The 11,093-nt window shown below is 50.7% G+C and overlaps 5 protein-coding genes across 5 annotated transcripts; 1 reads left to right on the forward strand and 4 right to left on the reverse strand.

The window, feature by feature from the left end:
* Positions 1-837: 837 nt before the first annotated feature.
* Positions 838-1,029, forward strand: FOXG_21225 (uncharacterized protein; the record flags this gene model as incomplete). The annotated part of the gene is made up of 1 exon (XM_018401535.1): positions 838-1,029. One exon carries the CDS (start codon positions 838-840, stop codon positions 1,027-1,029), a length of 192 nt encoding a protein of 63 aa, XP_018252930.1.
* A 21-nt stretch (positions 1,030-1,050) lies between these two features.
* FOXG_13640 (uncharacterized protein) lies at positions 1,051-3,335 on the reverse strand. Its single transcript, XM_018393629.1, has 5 exons — positions 2,858-3,335; positions 2,641-2,802; positions 2,264-2,587; positions 1,969-2,213; positions 1,051-1,920 (listed from the first exon to the last, which is right to left on the reverse strand). The coding sequence occupies exons 1-5, from the start codon at positions 2,958-2,960 to the stop codon at positions 1,345-1,347; spliced, it is 1,410 nt and encodes a 469-aa protein (XP_018252931.1). The 5' UTR covers positions 2,961-3,335; the 3' UTR covers positions 1,051-1,344.
* A 154-nt stretch (positions 3,336-3,489) lies between these two features.
* FOXG_13641 (uncharacterized protein) lies at positions 3,490-6,764 on the reverse strand. The gene has a single exon (XM_018393630.1). The coding sequence runs from the start codon at positions 6,380-6,382 to the stop codon at positions 5,939-5,941; it is 444 nt and encodes a 147-aa protein (XP_018252932.1). The 5' UTR covers positions 6,383-6,764; the 3' UTR covers positions 3,490-5,938.
* A 458-nt stretch (positions 6,765-7,222) lies between these two features.
* Positions 7,223-10,408, reverse strand: FOXG_13642 (glutamyl-tRNA synthetase). Its single transcript, XM_018393631.1, has 2 exons — positions 9,400-10,408; positions 7,223-9,347 (listed from the first exon to the last, which is right to left on the reverse strand). The coding sequence occupies exons 1-2, from the start codon at positions 9,762-9,764 to the stop codon at positions 7,826-7,828; spliced, it is 1,887 nt and encodes a 628-aa protein (XP_018252933.1). The 5' UTR covers positions 9,765-10,408; the 3' UTR covers positions 7,223-7,825.
* Positions 10,409-10,509: 101 nt separating this feature from the next.
* On the reverse strand, positions 10,510-11,093 carry FOXG_21226 (uncharacterized protein). Its single transcript, XM_018401536.1, has one exon. It carries the CDS (start codon positions 11,042-11,044, stop codon positions 10,595-10,597), a length of 450 nt encoding a protein of 149 aa, XP_018252934.1. The 5' UTR covers positions 11,045-11,093; the 3' UTR covers positions 10,510-10,594.

Below are 11,093 nucleotides of genomic sequence, written 5' to 3' on the forward strand. Positions count from 1 at the left end.
TCCTTCTTCCTCTTTGCCCTCACTCATGTTTTTGATACCTTATTACAAAACCCCATCGTCGCATCATCACAAATTTTCAACTCAGGTTCTTTCTCCATCTTTGCAAAACACTCTTTTTACAGAAGTGATTTTACCATTTTGCAATAACAGGATTCTTGAAATCATTCCCATAAATCCAACACGCGGACGGAATATCTTCCTCTAAAACTTAACATCTTTACCTTTGAGTTTCCGGTTAGCGTTGATCTCCCAGGCTTTATCAACCCACAATCCCTGCTTCGCATCACTCACGCCTTTCCTTAGCTTCATTCCCTTTCTTTTCGAAATCTTTCCAGACATCTGGTACGACATCCATCGGTCTGATTAGGAGTTTGTGGGGCCGTGCTCTTGAGTTGCGGGCATGGTAGGCGGGTGCTGCTGTTGGACTCGCTGGGCGCTTTCTCAATTCTCCTTGTTCCGCAGGCCACTCAGTTTGACGGAGACGGATGCAGGAGCTTGTACTTCTATTGATACTACCTCAACCTTTGCAAATGTTAAACGGTCTCGTTGAAAGCAAGTACTTCGGTTTTATTGCTATAAGAAGAATATGCGTGGTTGTTTGAGTGGAAGTTGCATGTCATGAGTTTGAGCAAGGCTGAAAGGCTGTGGGTTAGCCCCACAATTACGACAAGTCAACCACTTTCGCCAATCCAAAATAAGCCTGCACGTGTTCCTCATGGTCAATCAATCGGGACAAGGTAGGCCGCTTCGTCGGATTGACGTGCTCGGCTTCTGTTAATCCTTAGAAGTCACTAGCATTGTATGATGCATGGGCATTGAACCCCCACTCTGGCGACAATGCGTCTCAGAATTGCCGGCAACTCGCGCTCTTCCATCAGCCGCGTCCAAGACCAAGTCGCAAGCCTCGGTGGAAGCTCCAGCGCAACACCAGAGCATCATCGCAGCTCATTCTATTCTTCGCCGCCAATTCTCCTCTCTGCCTTGTGGTACGCCGAGCTGCTGTTAACCGTTGAAGTTCTTGGCTGTTAGGTTCAATCGTGCCCAGCATGAACGCACGATTCCCAAGCGCGACGTTCAATTGAGACAAGTCCAAAGGTCAAGACGAGGGCCGAAACGAGAGTAACTTATCAAGCATCTGTATTTAAACAAATCTATCAGAATGCTGCCTTTCGCTGGGTATCTCCCATCAAGGTCTTAACAATCCCTCAATCCTGGTGGGATACGCAACTCCATTCTCCAACAAAGAACAAAACAACAAATACAAACAAAAAAGTATTCCTCGCTCGCCAGTCGAGTTTCTTGTATATGTTCAAAACCAACGCCATACTCAAACTTTCAAATCGCTCAATCAAAACACATCCATCCAAACGTTCCAACAGCACCCGCAAGGACCAAGAACGTCAGGATACCCGCTCCCGCCCGATCCGCAGTCGTGATAGGTTCCGGCTCAGGATTATCATGCGAATCCTCACCAGCCTTTGGATCACCCTTCGAAATACCACCCGTCTTATTCGTCGCAGGCGGTTCAGCGTCGCCGATCAGTAAACTCGACACCGCAGCTAGCACGTTCATCTGTTCGCCCGCACCGCTAGTCTCGTCAACAGCAGGGTCCACGAATTCACCACCGCTCCAGTAGAAACCGCATTTGCGACCCGAGTCTCCGCCGGTGCATTGCTTCACGGCCGCTTCTGTGGATGTCTGCAGCACGGGGAGGATCCTTTCCGCGGTGAAGGGCGCGACTTGTGTTGTCACCGCGAGCCAGCGGTGCACGTAGCCCTTGAAGGACAACATGTCGGTCGAGCAGGCGCCCTTGCGGCCTTCGCAGGGGACTTCGTACATGATGTCCTTAGGGAAGAAGTTCTTGAGCGTAGCGTCGAGGAGCTTGTCGATGCGGTCCTCCCATACATTGGAACCGTTGGTCTGCGATTGTAAGTGGATGTGTTTTGGGGGAGAGGTGAGTGGACTTACAAAGTTGTACATAAAGGCAGCGCCTTGGATGAGAATGGCGGCGTTGTAGGAAAAGGTGGCCTTGTTGATGTCGGTACAGTTCTTTCCGACGTGTCCGCCATCGTAGACGAGCCACCTCTCGTGATCGATGTAGTTGACGTTCCAGAGCCACTCCCACGTCTCTTCGGCGTATTTCGCATATGTTTCGTTTCCGGTGTATCGCGCAAGACGAGCGCCGATGTTGAAGAAGCACCCGTTGGCAATAGCTACAAAAGTTAGTTACCCCTCCAATTATAAACCTTCAAGACAAACGCACTGTTCTTATAATCGTATCCAGAGTTGGTGAAAGGGATCTGCCATCGCATTCCGCCGTTACACTCATCATCGTGTCGCTCGGGCTTAGCCTGTGTCGTCCATACGGCCTGTGCGAGGGCGAGCCATTGGGGTTGGTCATCGGGTGGATTGGGGAATTTGTTCTCTGCTGCAAGCATGGCGGACATGCCCCAGAAACCTTGATCGTCGTTTCCGAGGGATGCGCTGTGGTTGCTGGGCATGTAATCGTGGCCGTCGCCTGTTTGGTGAAGCATGCCCTCCATCACTACGTGGTTGTAGCTCTCGTCGCCGGTGAGCTTCCAGTAATCTGCCCCCGGTTAGTCTTCAATCCATTTCGATGAGCTGTCAATGCCGACGCACCGATATATGTTCCCATCATCGCTCCACCTTCCCACCAGTAGTAGTCGCCCTTGTATTCTGTTGGAGGACCGGGCAAGATACCGGGAATCATGCCAGTCTGGTTACCGTCATATTGCAACATGAGATCATACGCCAGTGTTCGCGCTGATTGCTTAATCTCATCTGTATGTCGATTAGTATTCCTCTTCCATCCACTACGGTCGTCGGCATCGCATACCCTTTGTTCCAATCTTGTAATACTGTGCGTCGACCGATTGAACGAGAAGACCTCCCATAAGCGCAGCCTGAGCCACAAAGGCTGTCGGTGAAGAAAACATCATGCCACCCAGTCTAGGTATGAATCCCTCTATAAGGAAATGGGCGTCGATATGAAGCGACGTCGTGATATGGTGGTTAATCAGGGTAGCTTGTAAGCGAGCGACACAAGCACCAGACCTCAGTGTGTGTACTAAGCCCTCCCGCCAAAGCAGACAGGATCGGGAAATAAAAGTCCAAATGGGAAAAAACGAGCGTTTTCGATGTCAAAGTTTACGGCAGAAAAAGCGAATGCAAAAAGTAAGAAAGAAGCATGTCAAAAGAGACAGAAGAGAGATCTGGGTAGATCAAAGGTGGGACGGAAAGCCGGGGATCTTCTCTTTACTACGTACGTACAAAGCACACACAAAACAAGGGGGGGAATAAAATGGCACTGGCAAGTTTATTGGTAAGAGCCAAGTCTCTGGGCATCGGGGCAGTGCAGGCGCTGCGACGAGGTGAATTTTCTTGGCGGGTTTTGACCTATGGACGAGACAAGAAGGTTGAAGGCCAAGACGCCAGTGACATGGGGTGTTTATTCATGACTTTATTGGCAAATGGTCAAGTCTTGGCGAAGGGAGCCACGTAATTGACATTTTGAAAAGGTATGGACCTGATTTGCAGTGCATGATTGAATGCATGGAGGTGAATTGAAGTCAAGACGAGCAGCGTAAGAGATCTCGTTGGACAAACATCACGAGCCGGGGATGAGACAAAGTGAGGTCCATCGCAATAACAAAGAAGGCCAAGATCCCCTGTGCTAGAGCGAGATTGAACGGGCCACGCAAGCCCTTGCACGATAACAATATACTTTCCCCTCCTCTCAAATCTATGACAGTTACAAAGTACTCTTTTAAAATATGCCCCCTTTCACAGAGGGAGGGCGCTAAACTTTAATGCGCCAACTCCACCACTCCACTGGGTTTATTGGTCCAGCCCCTGGTATGCTTAAATATTACCTTATTCTTCCTCCACGACCACTGAAACATGGGCTGCAAGGAATCAAGGTTTGAGGTCTTTCTCACGCGAGACATATTTGACCATGGGAGTTGCTGGAATGAGGAGTGAGCTGTTGATTGAGGATACAGTCATAGACATGTCGCTTATTGACTGTAAAAAAAACTGGTTTCGTGCATGGCTGGTGCTAAGGCCTCGTGATGCTAATGCCCAGTTTGATCAAGGGGCTTCTTGGCAGACCGTCATTACTTGGCGGAGTAAACAGCAAAAAAAGCATGACATTTTCCCCGAGCGTCCCGGCTCATCACAGCACTGTAGAATCCACCGCACATGCCAAAACTGTCACTCGCGCTCGTATAAAATACCCGTGTGGCTATGTATCCCAGCAACGGCTCGTTGTGTAACTTTCTGGTAGAGAAGCTTGGAGGCGGAAAGTCAATTGGTACGCGCCAAGCTAAGACATACGCGTGTCACCGGTCTTGGGTTTTACTACCGTTTCTGAGTGGTGAGCCTAACTTCATCTTGTTTCAGCTTGGCGAACGCCTCAATTGACTTTATTTGGACGATCTTAATTTGCATTTTTGGTGAGTATATATTGTGTCGACGCGTCTTTTGGCGGTGCGGAGTGAGGCCTCTTGGTGTTGATTGACTTTGATGTTGGCGCCTGTTGCAATTGGGTGCTTTTGTTGCGGTGATTAGAATGAGAAGGTGATTCCCGCCGCGGCGTTAACTTCGCGGCGCTTCTCTGGCCGCATTGACGTATCGCAGCATTTTGGAGGTTGGGTAACTTGTCTGCAGCAGCCACATCCATCATCGTGGTGAGTTCCAGCGACCCAGGGCAGGCTTCTAGAATAGGAGCCTTGGAGCAAATGATCTGCTTCCCGACGGTTGGACGTGCATCAATTGTGGAAACGGCCAGAACGGTCTGCAGATGCAAAGTGTGACACCATTGACCTTGCCTTTCTGGCACTCTCACGTATCACAAAACTGACATCTTCCGGGCGGTTGTGTGTTTGGAGATGAGGCGACGTATTTGAGTTCTGTGGTTTTCCAGTGAGGAAGCTGAATTTTGGGCGGGGATCTTCCGGCGCCTTCAATTCTCTGTAGTTGCGGCTAATGATCACACTGAAACGCTGGCGTTCACCAACGTCAACAAAGGTGCATAGGTAGGAGAGTAGTGCAAATGTGGCGTTACAGAGCTCAAGTCTTGATTGGCAATAATAATTGCCATTTCTTCGCTGACAGCGCACCACCTACGAGCTCATCCTGTATGTACGGCACCATGAATGACTTGGCAGACGCAGATTCCATTTGGATGAGGCACGTAGCCAGAACTTCCGAACACGATATAAAATCATCGTCGCGAGTTCAATTCGATGTACACATATAACTAAGAAGCTTCTAGTCATCAAACAACCGTATGCCAATTGCAAGCAACGTCGGGCAAATATTTGTAAATGTGCCATCTGCAGGGTAACCGGGCTTTTAGACAGCTAAGCTGAAGTTGGTGTAACCAGGCGGCGCGCCCCAAAGTTGACCAAGGGCAATTGATAAGATGCCATTGACGTTTAGTGGTCGGAGATATTGTAGGGAACTCATTCGACACATGTTTTCTCAGTAGGCAATGCTACAGCACTCACAGTCAACGAGAAGCCTTGGTCGGTTACTCGGCCTGCACTTTCATTGAGTAAACCTTGACGAGACAAAGATTTCGGCGAACGGGTAACTATCCGAGATTCAGCGACTCATTGTTATTATTACCCCGAAAACCGCAAAGCTATACTGGCTGTTACTATTGCGCATGCTCATGTGGTGCAATGGTGATTGCGTTACGAGGTGCCGAACCGTCCGGCCGAAAGCCCGACGGCACTCGGCCGACGAAGCGATGTCACATTTCACTTCGGGAATAATTGACCAATGATTGACAGGCGATGTTGATGTGCTTATGTATTGTAACCCCCAAGCCTTCCGTACTTCAAATATGTACATGCAATTATTATACGTCAATCCCCAGTCCTTCTATCCACCTCAATTCAGTATCGCTCGCTTATTTGGGGAGAGAAGCAGGAGCATAAGACTGATCAGGCTTAACAATCTTGGCACCAGCAAGCTGCTTATCGGTATAAGCAGGCCAGATGATCTGACGCTTCGACTTGGACACAACAGAGAGAGTGGTGAAGCCGTTGTTGGCGCCGAACTGGTCGCTCCAGCCAGAGGTGATGGTGAAGTCGCCGCAGGTGCTGGGGCCGGCGCTGCGCTTCTTGCTGGCGCCGGGGCCCTTGACGTCGTAGCGGCACTCGTAGGGCTTGCCGTTGCCGGTGTCGATGCCGAACTTCCAGTTGCAGATGGAGTCGTCGGAGCGGCAGTAGCGCTTGGCGTCGCGGATGGTCCACTGGGGGGTTGCGGCCATCATGTTGACGCTCTCAGCGGCGGGTGCGGCTGTGACGCCGGTGGCGGCGAGGAGGGTGAAGACTGCGGCGGAGAACTTCATTTTGAAAGGTGTTTGTAGTGGAATTTGTTTGTGTTTTGGGTAGAGGAGATGTGTGAGTGTGTGATGATGAGATGCGACGAGAAGGGAGAGGATGAGGCTGTTTATATAGATGTTCTACACTGGTGGACTTACCTTATGACATAGAAACTCCAGCTATTCTAAGCTCAGTCCCACAAGCTATACTGATCCGTGCTATAGCCCACCGTGAGCTCCAACCTCAACTCCCCTTGCAGTAGAGACCTCGTGCGTTGAGCAACACGAGGTGATCGACAGGCCGAAGCTGGATCTCGTATTCAATCCCCATCCACCGACATCAGCCGATGAACCGCACCGCACCATAGCGGGAGGCGTAGAACTATGCATAAGCATAAAGCGGCACAGAAGAAGCATAAAACGGTAGTATTATTCTTTAATTGCTACCTCGTGATTCTATCTATCTGGGCATAATTGAAGCAGAAGCTCTCGTATTGAACATGTGCTTTGCTTGAGCACCGGAATCATCGCCAGGTCGGGCCCATCCCCGCAAACCGTGCACGGCACATTCGGCCCAGAGCAAGAAGGACCAAAATAGCGGAATGAGATAAATTCTTCCGTTGGGTATTTCCGATCTTCCGCCTTGTTCTACGTCAGAAACTGTGGAGATGCCCATGATCCGTCGCTCGATGCAGCATCTCGTATTACTCGAATCTCACGTTACCTTCAGTCATGTTCTTACTGTACATGCCTAACGTTAGTAATGAATCCTTCACCGCATTGAGAAAGATCGAGACCGTTTTCTACGCCACGATGCGGGAGCAGCCCTTCTGGGCTGACATCAAGGCTGCTGCTGCAGCGGGGTTAGTGCCCCCTAAGAATAGAATATAGAACGGTTCTAGCGCGTCGGGGCCTGGTTTACCCCGTGCATCCAACATCTCAACAATTCTCATTGCATCCATCTTTAACAGGTACCTACATCCGAATCACTTCACTTCACATATCCGACGTCATAATCATCACAATCGATCATCTTCTAGAAAATCTCCGCCTAATGTGGAGAAACAAATCACACCATCATTTCCCCTCTCGTGTAGCTGATTACAGGGTCGATCAACCGCCCCCTCTCGTATCCTCAGACCTGCAGTTCAATCTTACATACTCTGATATGCGCATTGAGAAGCACTCTTTCTGCAGGGATTTTCCCATCGCGTTCAAGGGTATACCGAATTTGGCGGATCTGCATCAGCGCTGACATCAAAACCTCGCAACAGAGCGAATCATCATCGCGAAAGGAACAGCGTGACATATGCTGCATGCAAAGCTGAATGCTGATGTGCAAGGGAGTTCATGATGGTCCGGATCTCTTTCTCTTTTTCGCATTTCTACTACGGTACTTGTCTTTCATAACTACATGTCCGTCGTCAAATCACAAGACTTCATCCTCCCCGCCTCTATTTTTCTTTTCGCTTAACCCTTCTGGCCACCTGTGGGGACCTTGAACAGGACAGCTCGGCCGTCAGGTCCTTGGCCAAGAGGCTTGTCCACACGGTAGTATCCCTTGCGCTCGAGCTGGATAAAGTCGTTCTCCTTGAGGCCGGCGATGCTAGCGTCGACCAGCGCATCGACCTTCCAGGCGGTGACATCGGCCAAGTAGTCGTCAAGGTTGTCATCCTTCTCTAGTGTGTCCTTGGTGATGAGGTAGCCAAAGTCCCAGAGCTCAGCCTTGACAAGGTTCTCGGGGTCGGCCGCTAGCCAGTGGACCTTCTTGCTGGTGGTCTTGAAGTCGCCGGCGAGATGCAGCTCGAGGTTGAGGTCCTTGATGGGTGAGGCGGACTTGTCGAGACCGCGAACAATGGCGTTACCCCAGCTCATCAGGGTGATCTCCTCGTTGTCGGCGAATTCAGCAACATCGGCTTGGTCGAGGAGAAGCTTGGGTCCAAATGTGACCTGCTTGGTACCGACGTCGGGGTTCTTGACGTGCTTGGGTCTATCCTCCTTGTATGACTTCTCAGGACCGCCAGTCACGGTGACAGTAACGGCGTCCTTCTCCTCAATGGCCATGTATCGGGGCACAACAGGGTCGAGCATTCGCTTGTTGATAGCCCAGATAGTTGTCCAGTCCATGGTGACGATATTTCGGCTAGGTCCCTGCTTCAACATGAACTCACGGAGAGCGGGAACGGTCAAACCGCGACGGAGGATACCGCGGACGGTAGGCAGGCGAGGATCATCCCAGCCGCTGACACGACCGGTGTCGACAACCTTGGTAAGCTTTCGCTTGGAAAGGAATGTTCGGATAAAGTTGATACGGGCAAACTCCCAGAGGTTGACCTTGCGGAGCTTGAGGTTGTCGATGAACCAGTGGTATTGCTCGTTACGGTCGGCATACTCGGTCGTTCGGAGCGCGTGGGTGACACCCTCGAGACTGTCGACGACGGGGCAGGCGAAATCGTAGGTAGGGTAGATGTTCCAGTCCCAGCCGGTTCGGTGGTGAGGAGCAGGCTCGGCGCCCTTCCAGTTGGGGAATCGGTAGATGACGGGGTCTCGCATGGAGCCGTTGCTTGAGTCGAAGGCGATGCGAGCGCGAATGCAGTGTTTTCGGCCCAGGTCGGTGCCGTTCTTCATCTCTCTGAACATGGCCAAACTCTCCTCAGCAGGACGATCACGTCGCTTGCTGGCAAGACGGTTCTTGCGATCATCCTTCTGGACCTCGGGGTCGGTGTCATCGGCGTATGCGTTGCCGTCGAGAATCATCTGCTCAGCAATCTCGTAAAGCTCCTTGAAGTAGTCGCTGGTGTGAGTGACGGAGACGTACTTAATGTCCATCAACTCGAGATCGTGGAGAATAGAGTCCTCGAACTCCTGCTTCTCCTTGGAGGGGTTTGTGTCATCGAATCGGACGAGGAGCTTGCCATTGCCATCGGGGGCAGTCTTGGCGAAGTAATCGTTGAGGAGAGCGGCCTTGGCGTGACCGATGTGAAGGTAACCACTTGCGAAGGGTCAGTAAAGTCGCGCGATGCGTATTGTGGTGAAGAACGTACCTGGGCTCGGGAGGGAAACGGGTGACGACACCATTCTCGGTGTTCTGGAGGCCAATGTTGTAGTTGGCACCACCAACGCGCTTCTCCTTGCCAGAGTTGAGTTTTTCCTTCAGCTCAGGGTGAGCATCCTCGATGAACTTGAACCATCGGGTGATGTTGGCGTAGGCGCCCTTTCGGACGAGGCCAATGGCGACCTTGTTGGTGCGGAGAGCAGTCCAGACCTTCTCGTCGGCCTCGCTCAGGGTGTAACCTCCAAGGTAAGTTCGGAGAGTGAGGTGCTTGTCAAGATCAGCGGCCAAGGGACCGAGAGTCTTGAAGTCGGCTGTGGCGAGCACTGGAGCCGCGCTCTCAGCGTCGAAGCTCATGATGGCGGGGTTGGAGGAGGGGAAGGTTTGTCGGGTAGAGTGTTCGCTGTAACAATCGTGTGATGTAGCTTTGTCTCGTTCGTATGCGTCTATAAGTCTCGTTTGCGATCTAGTCTTCGTCTATGCAGGAACGGAGTGGGAAGCGTCTGGCAGAAAGAAGTAGGTCTCGTTGCCCCAATTTGAGCCCGAGATTTTGGAGGGGTCAAAGATTTTGGCGGGGTGATTCTGATGACTCAGGATCTTCGTAAAAACACGTGACCCTATCGTGTGACAGGACAATCAACATTCCACGAATGCTACCATTGACTCTAGACCGAATATTTGGAAGGGGATGAATACTTTATGCATTCAATTTCTTGTATATGATCCAAGGTATTTCTTCATTTCGTTCAATCGCACCGATGTCAGGGCCAATTCGCTTACTCCGTTCCCATCGTCTTACTGTCACCCCACCAATAGCGAAGCCGGAGGAGCATTGCGAGAACAACATTCCCATCCTTGGGGAATATCTCAAGAAATTTTGCTGATGAGCCACACCGAACACGGAGAGCATCCGTGTATCGGTCAACAGTCACCTTATTTTGATGACGATTGCATGAATAAGATCTTGGATATCCCGGCGTGGCAACCCCAGGCCAGGCCGGAAGCTTACCCGCCGGCTCAGAGCCGGCTTCTAGACCACGACACTCCGGGAATAACCACCGGGTGCTGGACAAGTATTATTTGCTTTAAATGACCCAATACATCACTCTGAATCTGTACTTGTATTTTGTCTATTGACTCCTCTAATCGTTATCTTATCACTTTCCTGAACAGTTCGAAGCCAATCTTCATGTCGTATCGTCCATATGAAACCATGGATGAGCTAAGATATCTCTTGCAGACACTCGCTGTGCAGGCTCATAGACAAAAATCTTGGATGTCAGATCATATAGCAAGTCAGCTTCGTGCGTCGATATTTTCTGCAGTGATTCAATGATCTTATCAACTTTGTCGGAGTATGCTCCGAGGTAGATATCATCAATCCTAATTGCGGCAGGTTTCCAAAATTTGTTGTTGTAACATTCCAGATATGGTTTGTTCTCATCTTTCACTCTATCTGGCGCAGTTGATGTCGACTGAAGCTCCTCGAGATTATCTGGTTGATCCCAAATATCGCTGATCCATTGCTTCAGCGATCTCGTGTTTTCAAGTATTTCACCTAGGGACTCGCCATTGGTCGTGTCCGTCGTTGGGAGGCCATCATCGTCGAATAGTGGCTCTCCCCATGATGTCGGCATACGGCCAATGTACTCGCTGACCCATCCAAGCAAGTTTGCTGGGCTATCG

This window comes from Fusarium oxysporum, chromosome 10 (assembly GCF_000149955.1).
Source record: "Fusarium oxysporum f. sp. lycopersici 4287 chromosome 10, whole genome shotgun sequence".
Taxonomy (NCBI): Eukaryota; Fungi; Ascomycota; class Sordariomycetes; order Hypocreales; family Nectriaceae; genus Fusarium; species Fusarium oxysporum.